The sequence below is a fragment of the Drosophila mojavensis genome, unplaced genomic scaffold (genome assembly GCF_018153725.1).
Source record: "Drosophila mojavensis isolate 15081-1352.22 unplaced genomic scaffold, ASM1815372v1 contig_16, whole genome shotgun sequence".
Lineage (NCBI taxonomy): Eukaryota > Metazoa > Arthropoda > Insecta > Diptera > Drosophilidae > Drosophila > Drosophila mojavensis.
In genome coordinates this window covers 1,352,390-1,374,368 of record NW_025318693.1, presented here as the reverse complement: position 1 = coordinate 1,374,368, position 21,979 = coordinate 1,352,390, and the positions used below count along the sequence as shown (strand labels likewise).

Here is a 21,979-nt window from a genome sequence, read left to right as displayed (position 1 = left end):
CACAGGCGCAGCGCTTGTGTCATAATTCAATTCGGCTGTAACCGCAGCTGACAGCAGCCGGCCACCGCACTATTGTTTCAACTGATTTGACGTAGCTAACTAACCGTTTATCGTCTACACACACACACACACACACACACACACATACATACAACCGTCCTCGCTCGCCCTGTAGGTGCGTATGCTGCCCACTGGCCAGCAACTGGAGCTGCACATGAAGCAGTTCAAGGCCACAGTTCCGCTGATGGTCAGCCTCAAACATGAGGCGCTGCGCGAACGCCATTGGCACCAGCTGATGGAGAAGACGGGCCAGTTTTTCGATATGTCGCCCAACCGCTTCACACTGGACAATATGTTCGGCATGCAGTTGCACAAGTATCAGGATATCGCCGAGCAGATCCTTACCAATGCTGTGAAGGAACTGCAAATCGAGCGGGGCGTACGCGCCGTGGAAGAGACCTGGGGCTCGATGTCGTTCAAGGTCAACAAACACTTCAAGGGCACCGAAGACCGCGGCTGGATCTTGGGACCGGTGGACGAGATAATGCAAGTCCTTGAGGACAATGCCATGAACTTGCAGTCAATGGGCGCCAGTCAGTAAGTTTCCGATATGAGATGACCCTCTACTCTCTCATAAATAATTCATCCTCAAGCCAAACACTTATTTGCCCTAAGCCTTGTATTCATTTAGATTACATTTAGATATGAGGGCATCTGCTAGATTGATATATGTTTATTATATTTGCTGTTCGTCTGCAGATTCATTGGCCCATTTCTGGAAACTGTCAACCGCTGGGAGCGGGCCCTCGCGCATGTCTCCGAAATCATCGAGGAGTGGCTGATCGTACAGCGAAAGTGGCTGTACTTGGAGGGCATTTTTATTGGCGGCGACATACGCACACAGCTGCCGGAGGAGGCGCGCAAATTCGACGAGATTGACAAGTCGTATCGCAGGGTAAGTATTTGCTGAATTTGGTATGTATTTGTTTATCCTGGTTGTTTGCCCGGGTGCCACAGCCACAGCCACTGCCACTGCCACTGCCACAGCCACTGCTACAGCCACTGCCATGGCCAAAATATCTACTCAATTTATTTGAGTTGATTTAATGTGCGCCGACAATATGGCGACGCCTTACTTAACGGTAAACATAATACGCATGCAAACGACCACTTTGCGTATTCGTAATTGTGTTGCCATACGACTACTGCTACAAATACACATGCACACACACACACACACACACACACACACACACACACACACACACACACGCATACACGCTACATACTTACATTTCCAACATCCTACAACCATACATCACACAAACGCACCGTTAGACGGCACAGTGTTTGCCAAAGCCAAAGGCTTTCACCTTCATATGCGACACACACACACACATCTACACATTGTTCTCTCTATGTGGGCGTGTGATTTGTGCTTGTGTTTGTGTGTTAGACGCTTAACTTCACTTAACCTTGCCGCCACTTGCTTCGTTTGCTTTACGTTTCATTTGCAACATTTGCCGACATATTTGATGCCATTTATGAAATGATTTATTATTTTGATTTGCTTTCGACATTCGTATTACCGTGATACCCTTCCATAGCGAATGTGCTCTTTAAGATTTTCATGCTGTTGACATTTCTAGTGAAATCATGTTTCTTCGTTTGTCTTTAAATTTATAGTTAATCTTGAAATGGGTTGTTTATAAAATAAAATATAGTTTAATAGTGTGTTAAATATGAAGTAAACAGAAATTAATACCATACCCATATTATATACATATATTACATATTCTTATATTCATCTTAGGATCCTAATAACTCTCCTTCAGCAGAAGATTTATGAAGAAGATTCATTAACTGTTATTATTAATTTGAGATTTAAAATATTATTCAAGGGTATTCGAGCAAGTGTGTTTGTGAAGCTATTATTATTATATTTTGTTTTCGTATTGTGCTTGATAAGGTTGATTGTTGTTGTTTTTGGTGTTATTGTTGCTGATGTCCTCATTGCTTTTCACAATAATTTACTGCTCTAACTGCTGCTTCCTCTTCCACTGCAGATCATGGTCGATTGTGCCAAAAATCCGTTAGTGGTGCCATTTTGTGCAGTGCCCGGACGTTTAGTGGATATACAAGGTCTAGGAATTGGCTTGGAAAATTGTCAGAAGTCGTTAAACGAATATTTGGACTCGAAGCGTCGCATTTTCCCGCGTTTCTATTTCATATCCACCGATGAGCTACTCTCGATTTTGGGCAGCAGCGAGCCATCTGCAGTGCAGAACCACATCATTAAGGTGGGTCGAAGTTCCAGGCCATGTGTGAATGTGTGGGTGTGTGGGTGTGTATATGTGGGCAGTTGGGTGGAGATGAGTCTGACAACAACAGATTTGCTAAACTGCCAGCCACATTATTTTTATAGTGACTGACTGTGTATGTGTGAGTGTGTGTGTGTGTGCCTGAGTGTAAGAGAATCTTGCCATAAAAGTTAATGTCACTGTTTATGCGTTCTGGCCAATGTCCAAGGCGGAAATTACGCCATTTGTGCAGCACATGCACTGCTCCCTCCCTGCCCACAGGCCAGAGCCGTGGTAAATTTTTATGAATTTATTTGGCTTATAAATAAAAATGTATTCCTGCGCATTGATTTCACAATTTTCATTCCGCTTCCGCAGATGTACGACAATATCAAGTCGCTGCGCCTGGTCAAGGAGGGCGCTCATACAATTGTTACCGCCATGATATCCAGCGAGGGTGAGGTCCTGGAGTTTCGAAATTTCCGTAAGTACGCCCGACTCCCCATCACTTCCGCACCAGCTCTTTAGATCTCCAGGCAAGCGGCAGGCAGGCAGAGATAGAGAGAGAGAGAGACAGAGAGAGAGGGAGAGAGAGACAGAGAGAGAGTGAGAGAGACAGAGAGAGAGGGAGCGAGAGTCCCTACGCACTGATTGCCAATTTTAAAATTGAACTTTTTTATGGCTCTGCTCTTCGGCTGGCTGACTGGCTGGCTGGATGGCTGGCTGGAACGCTGGCCAATTTCTTTTAATTAATTTGAAGCCAGTCGGCGTTGCCGTTATCCCCTGCTGGAGATGATTGCGCATTCGATTGCTGTTGCTGCTGCTGTTGTTGTTGTTGTTGTTGTTGTTATTGTTGTTGTTTTTGTAATTTGGGTACTTTGATTTTTATTGTTTTTGTATACACTTATTGATATTGGCGACTGGGGTTTATTTATGTGGTTATGCCATTTGCTGTTATTGTTTTTGTTTTACAGCCCGGGCCCAGGGTCGCGTGGAGCATTGGATGAACGATGTGCTGGATGAGATGCGGCTCTCGAATCGATATGTAACTAAGACGTGCGTCTACGACTACGGCACCGATCTGATTATTTCAAGGTAAGTGAACAACATTAAATATATATATGTATACGGAATGTTTATATGCATGTTATGATGGCCGTGGCCCGTCGTCCGGCTGATACCGAATTCCGCACCCAACTTGAACTCCCGCTTATTTCGGGCGGCTTTTATGGCCAGCGATTTCCATTGAGACAGTAAGCCTGCGGCTGTATAATTTTGTCATTTGGTGCGATTTATTATATTATTTTGTATGAGCTGGGGCCGGGAAGCATGTCTCGGCATATTTATGGCCAATTGCATTAAATTGACAGTCATTTGGCACTTTCGATTTCCACAGGCCGGACTGGTTAATGAACTACCAGGGCATGGTGGGCTTGGCTGCCAGCCAAGTCTGGTGGACGGCAGAGGTGGAGGAGGCGTTCGATCAGGCCCAAAATCACGGCAACATGCGCGCCATGAAGGACTTCCTCATGAAGAGTAACTATCAAATTGAGGAGCTCGTTCTGAAAGTGCGCTCCAATCTGTCGCGCAACGATCGATTAAAGTTCAAGGCGATATGCACGATTGATGTGCACGCTCGGGATATTATCGATAACTTTGTGCGCGACAATGTGCTGGATGCCAGCGAGTTCAGCTGGGAGAGTCAGCTCCGCTTCTACTGGGTCAAATTCTACGACAACCTGCTGGTGCTGCAGTGCTCGGGCAGCTTCGATTTCGGCTATGAGTACATGGGTCTCAATGGCCGTCTGGTGATCACGCCGCTGACGGATCGCATCTACCTAACCATTACCCAGGCACTGCTAATGAACCTCGGTGGGGCACCAGCCGGTCCGGCTGGCACAGGCAAAACGGAGACCGTCAAGGATCTGGCCAAGGCCATGGGACTGCTCTGTGTGGTCACCAATTGTGGCGAGGGAATGGACTTCCGGGCTGTCGGTACTATTCTGTCTGGTCTAGTGCAATGCGGTGCCTGGGGCTGCTTCGATGAGTTCAATCGCATCGACATCTCGGTGCTCAGTGTAATCTCCACGCAGCTGCAGACGATACGCAACGGATTGATACGGAGGCTCAAGCGCTTTGTGGTGCGTACAATGAATACTGAAGACCTGAGAAAGCTTTATAATTTGAATCCCCGCAGTTTGAAGGCGTTGAAATAAGTTTGGATCCCAAGTGTGGCGTATTCGTAACCATGAATCCGGGCTATGCGGGCCGCACCGAATTGCCGGAGTCGGTGAAAGCTTTGTTCCGCCCAGTGACCTGCATTAAGCCTGACTTGGAGCTCATCTGCCTGATTTCGCTATTCTCCGATGGCTTCCTCACGGCCAAGGTGCTGGCCAAAAAGATGACGGTGCTGTATTCCCTGGCGCAGGAGCAGCTCTCCAAGCAGTGCCATTACGATTGGGGCTTGCGCTCTCTGAACTCAGTGCTGCGTATGGCTGGTGTCATGAAGCGTCAGTCGGAGGATCTGCCCGAGGCTGTGGTGCTGATGCGTGTGCTGCGGGACATGAACTTTCCAAAATTCATATTCGAAGATGTACCTCTCTTTTTGGGTCTTATCAAGGATCTGTTTCCTGGTATCGATTGTCCACGAATTGGCTACCCAGACTTCAATGCTGCCACTCGAACCGTCCTTGTCAACGATGGCTACATACTGTTGCCCGATCAGGTGAGCCCCTTTGACACTGGCCCTGTGCGTGTGCAGCTTTTGCCAAGTCATGACAAGCTGACAAGCAAAAAGCAACCGGCCAGGGCTGATGGCAATAGTAACAGCAACAGCAACAGCAACAGCAACAGCAATAGAACTAGTTGCTGAAGTTGTCCTGCTGCAGTCCTGTTGTTACCGTTGACACTTTGACACTTTGTAAATTGCCCTCCCTCGCATAATCGCAAATAGCGGAAATGTTACAAAGCATTTTGCTGGACGGGATTGGACACAACTTGCCCGTGCCCCCATGCAGTTGCCTACATCTAATTTTAACTTTTGTCCTCTTTGCTATTTCCCATCTATCTATCTGCTTTCTGCTGACAATTTTCCCTAATACAATTTTCTCTACTCTCGACTCCACCTGGCCATTTTTGCCATTTTCATCAAACAAAACGTTGCACAAATGTCACACACAATGTCAACTGCTGGCCAACTGATGTCATGACGACCTTCTCTTTTACCGCCCGCTGGCGACATCATTTATGACAACCAAATCCCAACAACGCCAACAATGGAACGGCACCGAACGCCTTCACCTTTGCCTTTTGCCCTCAAACTCGCACTCGCATTCGCACTCGCACCCGGCCAACGACAGGAAGACAAAGTGGTGCAAATGTACGAAACCATGATGACCCGCCACTCGACCATGCTTGTGGGCCCAACAGGTGGCGGCAAAACTGTCGTCATAAATGCTCTGGTCAAAGCGCAGTGCCACATGGGCCTTCCCACCAAGTGCCTTGTGCTTAACCCTAAGGTAAGTGGTCTGCCATTTTAATGTCCCCCACTCACACACAACACTTCAAGTTGCGCACTTTTCATATACTCTGCATGATGCCGAAAAGAAATAGCTTACATCATATACCTTCAATATCAAAGTATTCCTATACATTTATCTCTATCTATATATTATACAATTAAAATCGAAAAGTCATATATGAGGTATTTCTTTTAAAAATAATTGTTAGCTAAAAAGTGTCTGTTAGTGAAAATAGAAAATACTTAGGGCATTCAGTGTTCTTTGGAATGATTTTAATTCGTTCGTATTTGACTTTGTGCTGCATGAAGCTCTTCCATTTTGGTCCTCCCCGTTTAGCAGCGGGACGTCCAGGTGATTTCGTTTCTCTTTGATATTACAGTTCTCTTTGTTATTCACAATTTGCTTTTAAGAAAGGTAATATGAACGCATTTGGAAAATTGTCGTATTTCAATAGAAACGTATGGCAATAAGTAGTTTTAGTTGAGGACAGACAGAAATTTCCCTAAACGTAATAAGACTTAAAATGGCAGAGGACCGACTACTGAGGAAAAACAGATTATGTACATGTGTAATTTTATAGGAATAGGGCTTACAAATAAAATTAAATATAAATAAATAATAATATATTATTAAAAACTTTATCATTTCTTTTTAGGCTTGCTCTGTAATTGAATTATATGGTTATTTGGATATGGAAACACGAGATTGGATTGATGGATTATTTTCAAATATATTCCGCGAAATGAATAAGCCAATAGAGCGCGAGGTAAGTAAAGTAAACAGCTTATATATCTCCAATAATTTTGAATGAGGGTGCTGACGCCTGGCTGCCATCTAGCTTTCGAGAGCTCGGCTATCTGTTTCCCTGCCTCTCGTACAGCGCCTTCGCTGTCGTAGTAATTCCATTCGAATTGAAGTGGAACAGCAGCTAATCCCTACACACACACACGCACACGCACCTATAGAACACACACATTCTAGTAAGAGCCGAGAGCACTCGGTGTCAATCGCCAGTATGTAACAGACGCGACGCTTCCAGACCTTGGTTGCGAATGTGTGTGCGGATGGGACGTGATGTGTGATGTGGCAGCCAATGTGCATCATTCATACGAAAATCGCGCCATTCGCTAATAAATCCCATTGCACAACCAGCCAGCCTGCGGCCGAGCCAGTGCCTAGCGGGAATGGCTAAACAAACTATGTATGTCGCCTGACAATCCATTCGGTTACTCAGCCTTCTGGCTTTCAGGAGGTAATCTTTCGCTCGTAGCTCTTGCTGTGGCGCCGCTGTTGGGGCCGAGAGACACAGGTTTTGCCGGCGCCAGTCAGTAACCGCTGGCATTGAATAACACACTCTGACTAATGCAATCCAATACCGTCCAATACTAACAGGAGCGCCGGTATGCTTGCTTTGACGGTGACGTGGATGCACTTTGGATTGAGAACATGAACTCTGTTATGGATGATAACAAGCTGTTGACATTAGCGAATGGCGAACGTATACGCCTGGAGAACTATTGCGCGCTGCTCTTTGAAGTGGGTAATTTGTTTTATGCTTCCCCAGCCACCGTGTCCCGGGCTGGCATGGTATACGTGGATCCCAAAAATCTGCGCTACAGTCCATTCTGGCAGCGTTGGGTGTTGACCCGTCCGGAGCCGCAACGGGAACTGCTGAACGATTTCTTCGAAAAGATAATTGTGAATGCCATTGCGTTCATATTAGAAGGTTTGGACGGAACCACCCAGGGCAATCCGCTCAAGCTGGTCATTATGCAAACCGACCTCAATATGGTTACACAGTTTTGCAATTTATATGATGCCATGCTGCCGGTATACGGACCGCCGGAGAATAAGAACTCGGATGAGCCTGTGCTCAAGGTCTACAACACGGATACCTTGGAGTGCTGCTTCGTGCAGGCTGTCTACGGATCTCTGGGCGCCTGTCTGCTGGAAAAGCATCAGCTCATATTTGATGAGTTTATGAAGCGCATTGCCGGCTTTCCACTTGTGGAAGACTCACCAGCCTCGCCGGCCGGTGGCGGGCAATTGCCACAGACGAAGCCCACTCTCTACGACTACTTCTGGGATCAGAAGGAGAACTGCTGGATAGCATGGGAGTGGGTTGTTAAGCCCTACGTGCATGACCCATCCGTCAAGTTCAGTGAAATTCTAGTACCAACTGTCGACAACACTCGCACTGACCGGCTGCTGTCCCTCATGAGCGATGTAAGTTGAAAACTAGATCTGTGGATAAACCTAATCTCGATTGGCTTTGCAGATCAAACGACCCGTCCTGTTGGTGGGCGAGGCAGGCACATCGAAGACGGCTACCATCATGCAATACTTGCGCAATCTGAATCCCTCTGTCAATGTAATTCAAATACGAAAAGTTATCAAATACTGTCTTTCCGTAAACCTGCGCCCTTCTTTCAGGTCATACTCAATATCAATTTCTCATCGAGAACGTCGTCTCTGGACGTGCAGCGTACGCTGGAGGCAGCTGTCGAGAAACGAACCAAGGACACGTATGGCCCACCGATGGGCAAGAAAATTGCCTGCTTTATTGATGACATGAACATGCCGCAGGTGGATGAGTAAGTGCACAGAGATACTTGGCTCATGAATGAAAAATCACACTGCTTCTTCCACAGCTACGGCACCCAGCAGCCGATTGCGCTGCTGAAGCTGTTCTTCGAGAGAGGCGGCATGTACGATCGGGACAAGGACCTCAACTGGAAGAAGTTCAAGGATATGACATTCTATGCTGCCATGGGCACCGCTGGCGGTGGCCGCAACGAGGTGGATCCGCGCTTCATTAGCATGTTCTCCACATACAACATCCTGTTCCCTAACGATGAGTCGCTCATACAAATCTATTCGTCTATATTTAAAGGCCATATGACCTTTACCAAATTTCATAAGCGCTTCTTTATGGTTGCCGACATCCTTGTTATTATGACGCTCAAGTTATTCAAGGTAAGTATTCGAAGATATTCACAGTTATTCACTTTACTTGATGAGTAGGAAATTAAGTAAAGAATCTTAGCTTGCCAAGAAATTCTCCAATATATTGCATAATGATTTACTTCCATCGTATGCAAAGAAACTGTTAAGAATCGTTTAAATATCACAACTTTATTTGCGCAGAAATTCTGTAAGAGCCCCCGTGAAGGGTGCAAAAAGCTATCGCATTCTGAAGAGCGCTTTAAAATCTCTCACAAATTTTATGAAATTCGATTTACATATGCAAATAACGGCAATTTTTCATAATCTGCTTTGCTGCCTCGCCACCATACAATGGAAATTATTCAATGGTCTGTAATGCTCCACGACGAGCGCTGCCCTCCATAGCTGCTCCATTGGTTCCTCGAGTACAGCTCGATGCTGCCAGAGCACCAGTTACAGCTAAAGCTGGCTCTGGCTCTGACTCTGGCTCTGGCTCTGACTCTTGCTCTTGCTCTGACTGTGGTTGTGGCTGTTGCCATAGCCATTTGCTGTTTGGCCTTCCACACAATGGTCACCCGCCTCGACGGCTGCCTAGTTGACTGTGTCTAGGTTGCTCTGGCTGCCTCGCCTATCTTCGGCAGCACATCTTGGCTGGAGCAAAATTTGATTATGTTCAAGTATTGAACTGTAGATGGCTCTTTTTCCATCTACCTCGCCCTCACCCTCCCCCTGCCAAAGGGGCTGGAGCATTAGTTTATGGGGCTTTTAACAATTGTTGACACTAAAATATTATCGCATTTCATTGCGTGCAGATAAAAATGCATTTGTCGCCACAATTGCCACAAGCAGCATGCGCAGAGGCAGCGCCAGCTCCAACACTTGCTGCCCAAAAATATATATATACCTATATATATAGATGATTTACTCACACCTGCCGTTTCAGTTCAAAGCAGTAGTTGTAGTACCTACTGGCCTGTCTAGTTCGTACGTCTTCTTTACACACTCGACGCGCCAGCCCAAAAGATATTAATGTTCCACGAAATGGAATAAAATGAATTATTTGAATAGAATTGTCCAGGCTATAGAGAGCTGGTGGCGGCTGCAACTTGATAATGGCTGTAAATTCAAGTGAACGCAAGTCGTCCAGCTCTCCCCGCCGCCCTCTCAGCTATCGCAGAGGATGCTCAGTACTCGAATGCATATTGCCAGCAGTCAAGATAAAATTGATTTGTGTAGTGCTTCGCAGCATGGCGGCGGCAGAGCTCTTGGCCTTTGCCACTTGCAACTTCTTACTCTAATTACTGCTGTTATGACTCGCCTCTTTAGATGGTTATCGTGGATCTGCCGCCGACGCCCTCAAAGTTCCATTACATATTCAATCTGAAGGATCTGTCGCGCATCTTTGCGGGCATGCTTCTAATTCAGCCCGACTACTATAAGGATCTGCGAGAGCTGCTGCGAGTCTGGCGCAATGAGTTCACCAGAATCATATGCGATCGACTCATTTCGCAAACGGTAAATATAATACCCGTAATGTGAAGGTTCACTCTCTGCAATTTCGACTCGCAGGATATAACTAATGTGCGTCGCAATCTGGCCATCGAGGTGGAGGAACGTTTCCCGCCCGAGTTCGAGGAATTGCATGGCTTTATAGATGTGGAGGCCGCCGCTGCAGAAGCACAGGCACGATTGCTATACGAAGCCGAGACTCCTGCCGCAGCAGCGGGCGGCGAAGAGGAAGGAGAAGAAGAGGACGAAGGCGATGAAGGTCCCGACGCAGTTCTATCGCTCAAGGATTATGTGCTCCGCGACCCGCTGGTCTTCGGCGATTTCCGCAACTTCACCAACGAATCCGAGCCGCGCAACTATGAGGATCTCATTGATTACAAAGCCGTCTTCAGCTTATTTACCGAAATCCTGCAAGAGTACTGCGAGCGTAAGCAGAAAATGACGCTGGTCTTATTCGAAGATTGCTTGGAGCATTTAACGAGAGTGCATCGCACCCTGCGCATGAATCGAGGCCACGTTCTGCTCATCGGAGTCGGCGGCTGTGGTAAGAAGTGTGTCACTCGCCTTGCCTCCTTTGCGGCCGAGTGTGAGGTATTCGAAATCACAATATCCCGTGGCTACAACGAAACGTCATTCCGCGAGGACCTCAAAGTATTGTACAACATAGCTGGAGTTAAGCGAAAGAAAGTTGTGTTCCTCTTTACGGCCGCTCAGGTTTGCATGACAACAGCTTGCAATGATGCCAAGATTGAAGCAATCTTTTCTTTAACAGATAGCGGAAGAGGGATTCTTGGAGCTGATCAACAACATTCTAACAGTGGGCCAAGTGCCGGCCCTCTTTGCAGATGAGGATAAGGATGGCATCGTGAATCAAGTCCGCAAGTTTGCCGAAGAGGAAGGCCTTTCTGCATCCAAGTAAGCCAATTCAAACTGTTTCCCTATACTTCACCTACAAGTCACATATGCCTCACAGGGATTCAGTTTGGGCCTACTTTCTGCGCTGCTGTGCCGAGAACCTGCATGTGGTGCTTTGCATGTCGCCAGCTGGTGATGCCCTGCGTAATCGTTGCCGCAGCTTCCCAGGTCTCATTGGCAGTACTTATATTGATTGGGTATTTCCCTGGCCCAAGCAGGCGCTATATGCGGTTGCTAAGCTCTTCCTCACCGAGCACGCCCTGATTCCGGTACTGCATCGAGAAGCGATCGTTGAGCACGTTGTACATGTGCACATGTCCATTCAAGACTATTCCAAGGACTACTTAACGAAGCTGAGGCGCTGCAATTTTGTGACACCCAAACACTACTTGGACTACATCAACACTTATCTTGGACTACTCGGTGAGATTGCGATGTACTTAATATACACATTACATGAAATTTCATAATACTTTTTCAGAGGAGAAACATAAGCACATCATGCAGCAGCGCGAGCGCCTCGGGGAAGGTATCAAGAAAATCGAAGAGGCTTCCGTGCAAATCGATGAGCTGCGTATTATAGTGACAGAGCAAAAGAAAAACGTTGCCGTTGCGGCAGAGGAATGCGAGGCCATGCTGGTGACCATTGAGTCCTCCACGCAGAAAGCAAACACCAAGAAAGCCGAGGCATCTGAGAAGTCGGTTGAGGTGGAAAGTAAGGGGAAGGTGATTGCCGTCGAGAAAGACGAAGCTGAGCTGATCTTGGCTGAGGCAATGCCAGCAGTGGAGGAAGCTCGTCGGGCCCTTTCTGAACTCGAAAAATCTCAGATCACTGAGATTCGATCCTTTGCGACGCCTCCGCCAGCCGTGCAAGTTGTGTGCGAGTGCGTGGCCATATTGAAGGGCATCAAGGAGATCAGCTGGAAGAGCGCTAAGGGCATGATGAGTGATGTGAACTTCCTCAAAAGTTTGATGGAAATGGACTGCGAGGCGCTGACCCAAAAGCAAATCACCTCCTGTCGCGCCCACATGAAAACTCAGAACTTAGACGATATGGGCAAGATTTCCATAGCCGGTGCCGGATTGTTGAAGTTCGTGAAAGCTGTGCTCGGCTTCTTTGACGTCTACAAAGAGGTTAAGCCAAAGAAGGAGCGCCTTGAATTCTTGGTTGAGGAGCAAGAAGTGCAAGTAAAACTGCTGAATCACTTGAATGCGGAAATTCAAAAGCTAGAAGAGAAATTGGATGAGCTGAATCAGAACTACGCCACCTCCATGAGGCAAATGCGCGCCTTGACTGAAATGATGCAGCAGGCCGAGCGTCGTCTGCTCGCGTCAGACAAACTGATCAGCGGCCTTTCCTCGGAGTTAATACGCTGGAGCGCCGAAATGGCCAGCCTGGGCCAACAGCTGATCGACAGTGTTGGCGCTTGCCTCATCAGTGCATCGTTTTTGGCTTACACGGGCGCATTCACCTGGGAGTTCCGCAAGAACATGGTGTTTAGCGACTGGCTTGAGGATATAGTTGCATTGGGCATACCAGTAAAGCTTCCCCTGAAAATTGATGGCTACCTCACGACCGATGTGGAAATCGCTCAGTGGTCTAACGAGGGTCTGCCGCCAGATGAGCTGTCCATTCAGAACGGCATACTCACCATGCGCGCGTCGCGTTTCCCACTCTGTATAGATCCTCAGCTGCAGGCGCTTCAATGGATACGGAAGAAGGAGGCGCGTAATAATCTCAAGATACTGTCATTTAGCGATTTCGATTTCCTAAAGCAGCTGGAAATGGCTATAATGTATGGCATCCCTGTCTTATTCGAGGATGTGGATGACTACATTGATCCCGTCATTGATGACGTTCTGCAGAAGAACGTTCGGGTGCAGGGAGGACGCAAGTTCACAATGTTGGGCGATAAGGAGGTTGACTGGGATCACAGATTCCGACTCTACTTGACTACAAAGTTCTCTAATCCCAAATTCGATCCCGCTGTGTACGCCAAGGCCTTAGTCATCAACTACACGGTCACGCAAACTGGCTTGGAAGATCAGCTACTGAGCGTTGTGGTTGGCACCGAGCGCCCTGATCTGGAGCAGCAGCGATCAGATCTGATTGCACAGACCAGCGAAAATAAACAGCTCCTCCAGCAACTCGAAGATTCGCTGTTGCGCGAGTTGGCCACATCGACGGGCAACATGTTGGACAACGTAGAGCTGGTGGAGACCTTGGAAAATACCAAATCGAAGGCCGGCCTTGTCATGGAGCAGCTGAAGTTAGCCAATGACACTGCTGTGGATATTGAAATCCTGCGCAATGGCTATCGGGCCGCCGCCAAGCGCGGGGCGGTACTCTTCTTCGCTCTGGCGGACATGGCCACAGTGAACAGCATGTATCAGTATGCGCTGGCTGCATATCTGGACGTGTTCGTCTACTCCCTGCGCAAGGCCGTGCCAGACACGGTGCTGGCGAAGCGCCTTAACAATATCATTAAGACCCTGACCGAGAATGTCTATTGCTATGGATGCACGGGCATCTTTGAGCGGCACAAGCTGCTCTTCTCATTCCAGATCGCCACTAAACTGGCGCAGCGAGACGGAGTCCTGTCACAGCAGGAAATTGATTTCTTCATCAAGGGCAGCATCGCTTTGACAAAAAGTGAACGTAACAATCCTGCCAAGTGGCTGCCCGAAAAAAGCTGGGAGGATGTCCTTAAATTGGCCTCCGATTTTCCAGAAATGTTTTCCACTTTACCCGACCATTTCAGTATGAATTTGGAAGAATGGAAGCAGGTAAGTCTTTTAGCTCTTAACCTATCGATACCAAAATATTTCAGCTACATAGCTTGAACTTAATTTATGATATATGAATTTATTAGATATTTAAGTAACTCGAATATATTGTTGAAAAAGTCTTAGCCATATGTCCAGAGCTTTTTACTATCCCACGAAAGATATCCAAAAAGTAGCATACGACAAATAAGTTCAAATAAGCTAATAGGTATAATTAGAAGGCAGTTTTTCTTTATAGAGTATGTCTATAGAATGGTCACCCTTATTATAGCTTATTCAACATAGTTGCATAAATTTATGGAACATGTGTTTGCAGTTAACTAGGTTGAACCGCATTATTCATGACTTAAAATTTTTCTTGTTATTACATTATTTATTTATTTTTTATGTGTGGCTGCACCACTCTGAATGTCAACATCAAATTCAATATACCCTTATTAACTGCTGCTTCTGGGACTTTGCTCTGAAAATGGACAACAACAACAACGACGACGACAATTTTGGACTTTGGATGCTCGCTAAAACTGTTCCTGACTGGCATGCGGCATTGACTGGCTTCCGTTGGCGATGCTCATTCTGTTTGCACTTATCGGCAAATGCCCATGGTCCATGGTGGTGCAGTGGTACGACTTGGAGAACCCCGAGGAGGTGGCATGCCCTGGCGGTTACAACATCAAATGCAATGCATTCCAGGCAAGTGCCACTGCTGCTCTGTGCTCTCGCTTTGCATGCTTTCAGCTTCAAGTGGCTGGCGCTCGGTCGTAGTCCGAGTAGGTCCTTGCCAGGAGCTGCCGTTGCCATCGAGCGTTATTGGATTTTGTACTTTATGCTCGTTTCTAGTGGATTATTATGTACAAGCCGCACACACATTCGCCCACGCACACACACACACACAGAGAGAAGAGAGAGAGAGAGAGAAAGTCTGGGCGTTCAGTTTTACTCGACTTTTGCTACGTCCTGCAACTTTGGCGCACATTTTCTGCTCAAGTTATTAGCAGCCTGTTTTTGTCAGCCAGCATAGCTGTATCTAGCATAGTGTGCGTGTGTACGGGTTTGTGTGTGTGTACGGGTGTGTGCATTACCATATTTTATCAATTTTCCAAGCCATTAGATGAGCGGCAATTTACGCCGGCAGTTGTACTTGAATCCAGCGGCGAGCCCAATTTGCACTCGAGTCGAGCCAGAAACCACAAGGACGATGGCAACAACACCAGCAACAAAATAAGCGCTGGCAAGGACCAACTCTATAGATGAGCGCTGTCAGTCAGCGCTGTTGATATTGTGCTATTTGAATGTCGCCTTGTCTAATATCGATGCATTTCTTATGGTCTACCCACAGAAATTGCTGTTTTTGCGCTGCTTCCGCGTGGATCGAATTTTCCGTTCCATAAATCAGTACATTGTAGAGACCATGGACGAATTCTATATTATGCCGCCGGTTGTGAGCTTCTCCGCCATCTATGAGCAAACGACGTGCTCGATTCCAGTTTGCTTTGTACTCAGCGCCGGCTCAGATCCAACCAACGATCTGATTAAGCTGGCTGACATCGTTCTTGGCGGCATGGGCAACTTCTGTCACATTTCACTTGGCCAGGGACAGGAGAAGGCTGCAATGAGCCTGCTGGATGCGGCGCTCAGACAGGGTCAATGGCTGATGCTCCAGAATGGTCACTTGCTGGTCAAGTTTGTGCGCGAATTGGAGAAGTTCCTGGACAAGGTGGAGACTCCGCATCCGGACTTCAGGCTCTGGATTACCACAGATCCCACTCCGACATTCCCAATTGGCATATTGCAAAAAAGTCTAAAGGGTAAGCCTCCATTGTGATTAACAAAGCGAATATATAATTTCATCAACAAATTTTTAGTGGTTACTGAACCGCCTAACGGCTTGAAGCTAAATCTCCGCTCGACATTCTTTAAAGTGCGACAGGATCGTCTAGAGGCGTGCTCCCATCGTGCTTATCGTCCATTAATCTATGTTCTGGCCTTCTTCCATGGCGTTGTGCAAGTGAGTTTTCAGTGCTTTCAAGACACAGAAAAAGCCAATTTTTTGTGAATGTAGCTGCATCGGAAGAGCTGGCGCAGCTGCGTCGACTGCTGTAGCCTGCACTTCGTTATTTATTAATTTGTTCATTTCTATCTGCTTGTTAAAAGCATTCTCGACACAACTGCGCCCAAGCTGCCCAATTGATGGAGCAGCCATTGTGCTTTTTGCACAACAAACTGATATTGATAGCGTTGATAGCAGTTACTGTGTTCTCAATTAATCTGTTCAACACACTTCACATTCACATTCCCATTTCCCATTCCCTTTTCCCATTCTCCATGCGCTAGGAACGTCGCAAATACGATAAGCTTGGCTGGAACATAGCGTATGATTTCAACGACACAGACTTCGAAGTGTGCACGGAGATCCTGCGTAACTATTTGACCCGCTGCTCCGAGGAGAAGATGCCGTGGAATAGTCTCAAGTATCTAATCGGCGAGGTCATGTACGGGGGCCGCGTCATTGATGACTTCGATAGACGCATTACCAACTGCTACATGAATGAATATATGGGTGACTTTCTGTTCGATGTATTCCAATCGTTCCACTTCTACGAGGACGAGAACGTTGACTACTGCCTGCCCGACGAGGAGACCGTGCTCAAAGAGGACTTCATTGGTGAGTTGCCGCCGTCTGTTAGTGGGTCACGTGATGCGACAGCCCCCATTTAAATACGTAATTCATTGATCACACAGCCCACATTGACAAACTGCCGCTGGTCAATAAGCCGGATGTATTTGGTTTGCATCCAAACGCGGAAATCGGTTATTACACAATGGCCGCGCGCAACATTTGGAACAGCCTGATTGAGTTGCAGCCGCAAACTGGTGAGTGACTGGCCAATGGGCCTATACTATATAATGCTGGGTACATTGATATGGAAGTACAGTAGAAATTCTAGTATATTATTTCCTAACTTCTTTGATAGGCCTAATTTAATTTTTTTTTTTTTTTTTTTCACTTTAAAAAAACTTTAACTACATATATCTCTTCGAATATTTTTAAATTTACTTATAATGCTCATTAATTATTTTAAATATTTTATTTTTCTTTTAATGGTAAATTATACAAATTTCACTCCCTAAATCATATTCAAAAAGCTTTATAAAAGATGCGTTCTATTTAAAATCCTAGTTTAATAGGAATTTCGATTATTTTAGTTTGGAAGTTTCGATTTCGTTTTTCGATTTACCGGTGCACGGTGTACGTATCCCCGCGAATCTACATATATCCGATAAAGTGTTTGACAGTTCGGTTAAAAAGCGGAAGCCATTTACGAGTAAATGGTTTAATTTACATGCAGCGTGTGCCAATTGTCAGCCGTTTATTACATTTTATCTTGTTGATTTTCATTGCTGTTGCATTTTTGGCATGTTACATTTTTAATTTAATTTAATTAATTAGTTGCGGTTTTGCAATTAACTTTATTGCATGCGCCATTATAGGCTGCGAACAATAACAGGGCATACATTAAAAATTAAAATAGAAGCATATTCGCATCCACACTCTCGCACACTGCAACAAACACACCTACGTTCACACATCTATAGTCGCCCGCACGCCGCAAATCGCCGCAAAAAAAACTCTGCGATTCAGCATAAGCCTCACCACAGTCGCCCTGATCCGATTCCGCCGCCACCACCTTCACATTCGCATTCGCATCCGCATATGCAGTAACAACCATTTTTGAAAACGTCACCCGAAAGTCGATAATTTTGCGTTGCGAGCTTAAGCGTGTTAAAACCGCCATCAGAGAGCACTTTTCCACTTTCCGCGCGCGCACTCAATGCAGTAATACATATATGCACACACACACACGCACACACATGCGAGCCACGCAGTATCCTTGTACATTGTCCATGATTGTGTACGTACATATATATGTATATACATATAATATAATTTAAACAAATTTGCCGTTTTACTTTTTGTCACACCTTTGCGCAAGCATAGCTACCAGGTCCACACCAAACAAAGAGAAATCCGGTAAAGTATTCCCTGTACACCTGTAAAGTATTTAATCAAATAATGATCTGAACGATAAAAGAGTAGAGCTCATCTCTTCATAATGAGGGTAGATTTTTGAAGACCTGTCATAAAGATAGTAAGTCTGCCTGGGTGAAAAATAATCCCTCATTAAGTTTGTCTGTTTATGAGAGAGTATTGCAAATCCGGCTACTGTTAATTGCATTGCTATTAACTGTTCCTTAAGTTGAATTGGGAAATTATAATAAATAGCTTACTATGAGCTACTTAGCTACAGTCAGTCATATGTTAAACTGTTAAGAATATCAAAGAATGTTATTGGGAATACGTTTTCTCATAGTCAGCTGTCCAATCTTTCTTTCCAACTAATGGACCACACTCTGATAGGGTAAACTCGGAAACCTGCCCACAATTTGCATATTCATGAGCTGCAGTATTTGCTAATTGACAATTACGAAAGAAAAGGAAATTCACAACACAATAAATGCCATGTGCAATGGCTGCATTCCAACAACAGCAAAGGCAATAAAAAACGAAATTAGTTCAATTTTCAATGTTAAAGTAAAGAGTTTTAAAAAAAAAAAGAGAGAAGAAAATAGTGTCAATAACCACTAACCACTGACTGCTACAGAGATAACATTGGCGATTTTCTCTGCCATTGTCATGCCTAATTTATTTTTTCAATTTTCCCATTCAGGTGAGGGCACCGGTGGCATCAGCCGAGACGACTTCATCGACTTTGTGGCTGCCGGCATACTGAAGAAGCTTCCGCCTGCCTTCGAGACGTGGCGCATACGAAAGCAAATCCAAATGAGTCTGTCACCCACCGGTGTGGTGCTGCTGCAGGAGCTGGATCGGTTTAATATTCTGGTGGTGCGCATCAAGAAGACGCTGGAGCTGCTGCGGAAGGTAACTTTGAGTTTGCTTTGCTCTGCTCTGCTCTGCTCTGCCTGTCAATAGGAAGCCCACATAAATCCTTCAGCTTTGTTTTGCATTTTGTTTATACAATTGCCAACTTGGCTGTCGACCAATGCTCGTGGTCGCCCACGTTCAACCCATAAGCAAATGCGAATGCGAGTGCGATCCCTTGCTGGACTGCAGCATTTTGTTGCCAAAATAAATTTACAAATGCAAATGAACTCTGCCGCTGGTGCTGGTGCTCAGGCTGGCACTGGCACTGGCGCTGGCGCTGTCTTTGCCTTTGTCTTGATGTAGATGTCGCCGCGCCCACACAAATGCAGTTACCTCTCCGCTCCCTCTACTATAGCAGATGCCTGCATATGTGCTGTCATTGTGCCTTTTAATTTAATTGCATGCCCTCCGCAGGCCATCGCCGGCGAAATCGGCATGGACAATATCCTGGACAACATTGCCAACTCGTTATTCAATGGCCTCCTGCCAGCCGCATGGAGCAAACTGGCGCCGGCCACATGCAAGCAGTTGGCCAGCTGGCTGGAACATTTGAAGGTGAGTCGCAGTCTCTCCCACAGTCGTCGCAGCTCATTAATCAGCTCGGCGAAAAAATCAGTCAGCCGTCCACCGCCCACTAATCAGCGATTCGCTTTCACCTGGTATTTCAGAAACGTGCCGTACAGTACAAGTATTGGTCGATTTCAGGCGAGCCGCTGGTCATGTGGCTGTCTGGACTGCATATACCACAGAGCTATCTCACGGCCCTCGTTCAGGTGAGAAATGAGCTTCTCCATAATGTGAGTTTTCCTAACGTGGTGCTGTCTCTCCCCCCTCCTCTGCAGATTGCCTGCCGCAGAAACAACTGGCCCCTGGATCGCTCCACGCTATTTACCTATGTGACCACATACTCGGAGCCCGATGACGTCGAAGAGCGTCCAGCGACGGTGAGTAGACTGCCTGGCGCTAAATGCATAACTATGACCCCCATGTGACTACTGCCGGAAATATCGCCCACCGCCCACCACCTACCTCCACACCACCCCACCGCCCCCTCGCTTGGCACTAATTTTGTAATTAAGAATTCTGTTTGCATTTTAATCGTTGAACTTTTTGCAGGGCTGCTATATACACGGTCTGTACATAGAGGGAGCTCGCTTTGACACGCAGGCGGGCCAGCTGAAGCGTTCGCATCCCAAAGTTCTGGTCGAGGAGCTGGCCATTCTGGCCGTGGTGCCCATTGAAGCGCACCGACTCAAGCTACAGGTTTGTATTTATGCCGGGTCCAACACCGTCTGCAAGAGACAAGTACTAATGTCCTCTTGTATCTACATATACGCTGGATGGAGCACATTGCTGGGGGTGGCTATAATGCCCACTCCCGTTGATATTTGTTTAAATGCTGTGCACTAAATTACCTACAACTTCCCCATTTCCGCAGCTAATGGGGCAGCTGTTGTGCTAATTGTTTCCGATTTTAAATTCTGGGTGTTTTAACTTCTCGCAGAAACAATGGGGCAGCTAAGCAATTGGTTGGAGCTAGTATGAATAGCGAATACCAATGGGGCTTTAGTGTGCAGGGGAACGCTTTGTCGAGAATTTCTACTTTTTGTTTAAATCAGCAATGATGAAATGTCATATGAAATGCCAATACTATATTCAATTTGGTCATTCTACACAATTAGTACTCTTTATAGTATACTTGATATAAATATTCCAATACCAATTCACACTCTACAATAACATTATTTTGGCTTCTACAGAACACCTTCCTGGCGCCGGTGTACACCACATCGCTGCGACGAAACGCCATGGGCGTCGGCCTGGTATTCGAAGCGAATTTGGCCACTTCCGAAGATCTGAGCCATTGGATACTGCAGGGCGTGTGTCTAACTCTGAATACGGATACTTAGAAACGGAACATGGAAGCGATATTCTTGATCGTTTTGCCAAACGATATCGCAAATAAATGGATATTTGCAAGACTGAATTGGCAATCGTTTATGTATTGTACGTTATGAATATTGTGACTATAAATGAATTTCTAGTGCCTTTCAATAGCGTGCTTTGTGCCTGGACTTCCTTCTGCTGAGCTGCGACTCCTGGCATTACCTTCGCCGCCAGCATCCGAAGCAACTCTTAAACTTATCCAAAATAGTTGATTTCATGGAGGGCAATAGTAGTTCCAGATTCTGAGTGCCGCCGCTGTCGTCAGAATCCAGATCAGACTCAATCGTCATCTCTTGTATGCTAAAAGTATCGGTTAGCTCGTGATTCTGCTGGCGTCGTTTGGCACGCTTCAGCTGTGCGGGAAAAAAGGATATCTCCTCCGCCTCATCACTGCTCTCAGACTTATAATCGACCAGTGGCTTCTGCTCCACCTCACCCGGTATGGGCAACCGATTAATGGGTATGAGGGTGGCCGTCTGTGTTTTGGTCGCCTAAAATGGACCGGATCTCGGCATTAGCTCCAGCACACTTTTCATTTGCTAAGTGCACCCACCTGCTCCTCTTGGTATTGCGTATAATTGCGCCTGGCACGCTCGACCTTCAGTTCCAGTTTTCGTTGCAGTATGCGGCAGGTGTTTGGCGGTTCGCTGCGCTCCGTCCCCCGCGCAGCCCTGTCGTCATCGATTTCAATGGTCGTGGGCGCATACACCTTGCTGGCACCCCTAAAGGCCACCTCAAACTCCAGATCCGACATATGTTTGGGCGCTCCACTAGCCGTTTTCTGTATTGGGCTTAGCCATGAGCTTTTGTTTTCTTGTCGAGCTGCTTCAGCACTTACCAGCAAGCCTGCCGCACCATCCTCATATATATTCGATTGTCTGTCCTCACTGTCTATGCCACTGTCCTCCATAGTTCTATAATTTGAACTTTATTTTAGCTGTCCCTAAAATTTTGATATTCGAGCTTAAGCGCGATGACAGAGACAAACAAATTATATTATCTCTTTGTGTACTACTCCCAACTTCAATCCACCCCAAAGTACAGCGCAGAATCCAACAAACAGCTGCAGCACAACCGTCTGTGGAAAATCAATAACCCCTTAGTGCACG

General features: G+C 46.4%; 2 protein-coding genes across 2 annotated transcripts in view; one reads left to right on the top strand and one right to left on the bottom strand.

The window, feature by feature from the left end:
• LOC6573761 (dynein axonemal heavy chain 10) overlaps positions 1 to 20,978 on the top strand; it is a 34,081-nt gene extending 13,103 nt beyond the window's left edge. The window contains exons 20-48 of the mRNA XM_032733045.2: positions 176 to 597; positions 760 to 955; positions 2,067 to 2,300; positions 2,679 to 2,784; positions 3,275 to 3,395; positions 3,697 to 4,441; positions 4,498 to 5,025; positions 5,660 to 5,818; positions 6,477 to 6,587; positions 7,214 to 8,047; positions 8,100 to 8,192; positions 8,255 to 8,415; positions 8,473 to 8,797; positions 10,094 to 10,282; positions 10,337 to 10,990; positions 11,049 to 11,191; positions 11,250 to 11,614; positions 11,673 to 13,978; positions 14,600 to 14,671; positions 15,318 to 15,786; positions 15,844 to 15,986; positions 16,313 to 16,643; positions 16,721 to 16,852; positions 18,709 to 18,920; positions 19,338 to 19,478; positions 19,592 to 19,696; positions 19,766 to 19,867; positions 20,040 to 20,186; positions 20,684 to 20,978. Coding sequence (XP_032588936.1) covers positions 176 to 597; positions 760 to 955; positions 2,067 to 2,300; positions 2,679 to 2,784; positions 3,275 to 3,395; positions 3,697 to 4,441; positions 4,498 to 5,025; positions 5,660 to 5,818; positions 6,477 to 6,587; positions 7,214 to 8,047; positions 8,100 to 8,192; positions 8,255 to 8,415; positions 8,473 to 8,797; positions 10,094 to 10,282; positions 10,337 to 10,990; positions 11,049 to 11,191; positions 11,250 to 11,614; positions 11,673 to 13,978; positions 14,600 to 14,671; positions 15,318 to 15,786; positions 15,844 to 15,986; positions 16,313 to 16,643; positions 16,721 to 16,852; positions 18,709 to 18,920; positions 19,338 to 19,478; positions 19,592 to 19,696; positions 19,766 to 19,867; positions 20,040 to 20,186; positions 20,684 to 20,833 — 9,696 coding nt within the window. The 3' untranslated portion in view covers positions 20,834 to 20,978. The remainder of the gene's footprint in view (positions 1 to 175; positions 598 to 759; positions 956 to 2,066; positions 2,301 to 2,678; positions 2,785 to 3,274; positions 3,396 to 3,696; positions 4,442 to 4,497; positions 5,026 to 5,659; positions 5,819 to 6,476; positions 6,588 to 7,213; positions 8,048 to 8,099; positions 8,193 to 8,254; positions 8,416 to 8,472; positions 8,798 to 10,093; positions 10,283 to 10,336; positions 10,991 to 11,048; positions 11,192 to 11,249; positions 11,615 to 11,672; positions 13,979 to 14,599; positions 14,672 to 15,317; positions 15,787 to 15,843; positions 15,987 to 16,312; positions 16,644 to 16,720; positions 16,853 to 18,708; positions 18,921 to 19,337; positions 19,479 to 19,591; positions 19,697 to 19,765; positions 19,868 to 20,039; positions 20,187 to 20,683) is intronic.
• Positions 20,907 to 21,909, bottom strand: LOC6573762. The gene is made up of 3 exons (XM_001999785.4): positions 21,709 to 21,909; positions 21,424 to 21,651; positions 20,907 to 21,361 (listed from the first exon to the last, which is right to left on the bottom strand). Exons 1-3 carry the CDS (start codon positions 21,778 to 21,780, stop codon positions 21,029 to 21,031), a joined length of 633 nt encoding a protein of 210 aa, XP_001999821.1. The 5' UTR covers positions 21,781 to 21,909; the 3' UTR covers positions 20,907 to 21,028.
• Positions 21,910 to 21,979: the final 70 nt, after the last annotated feature.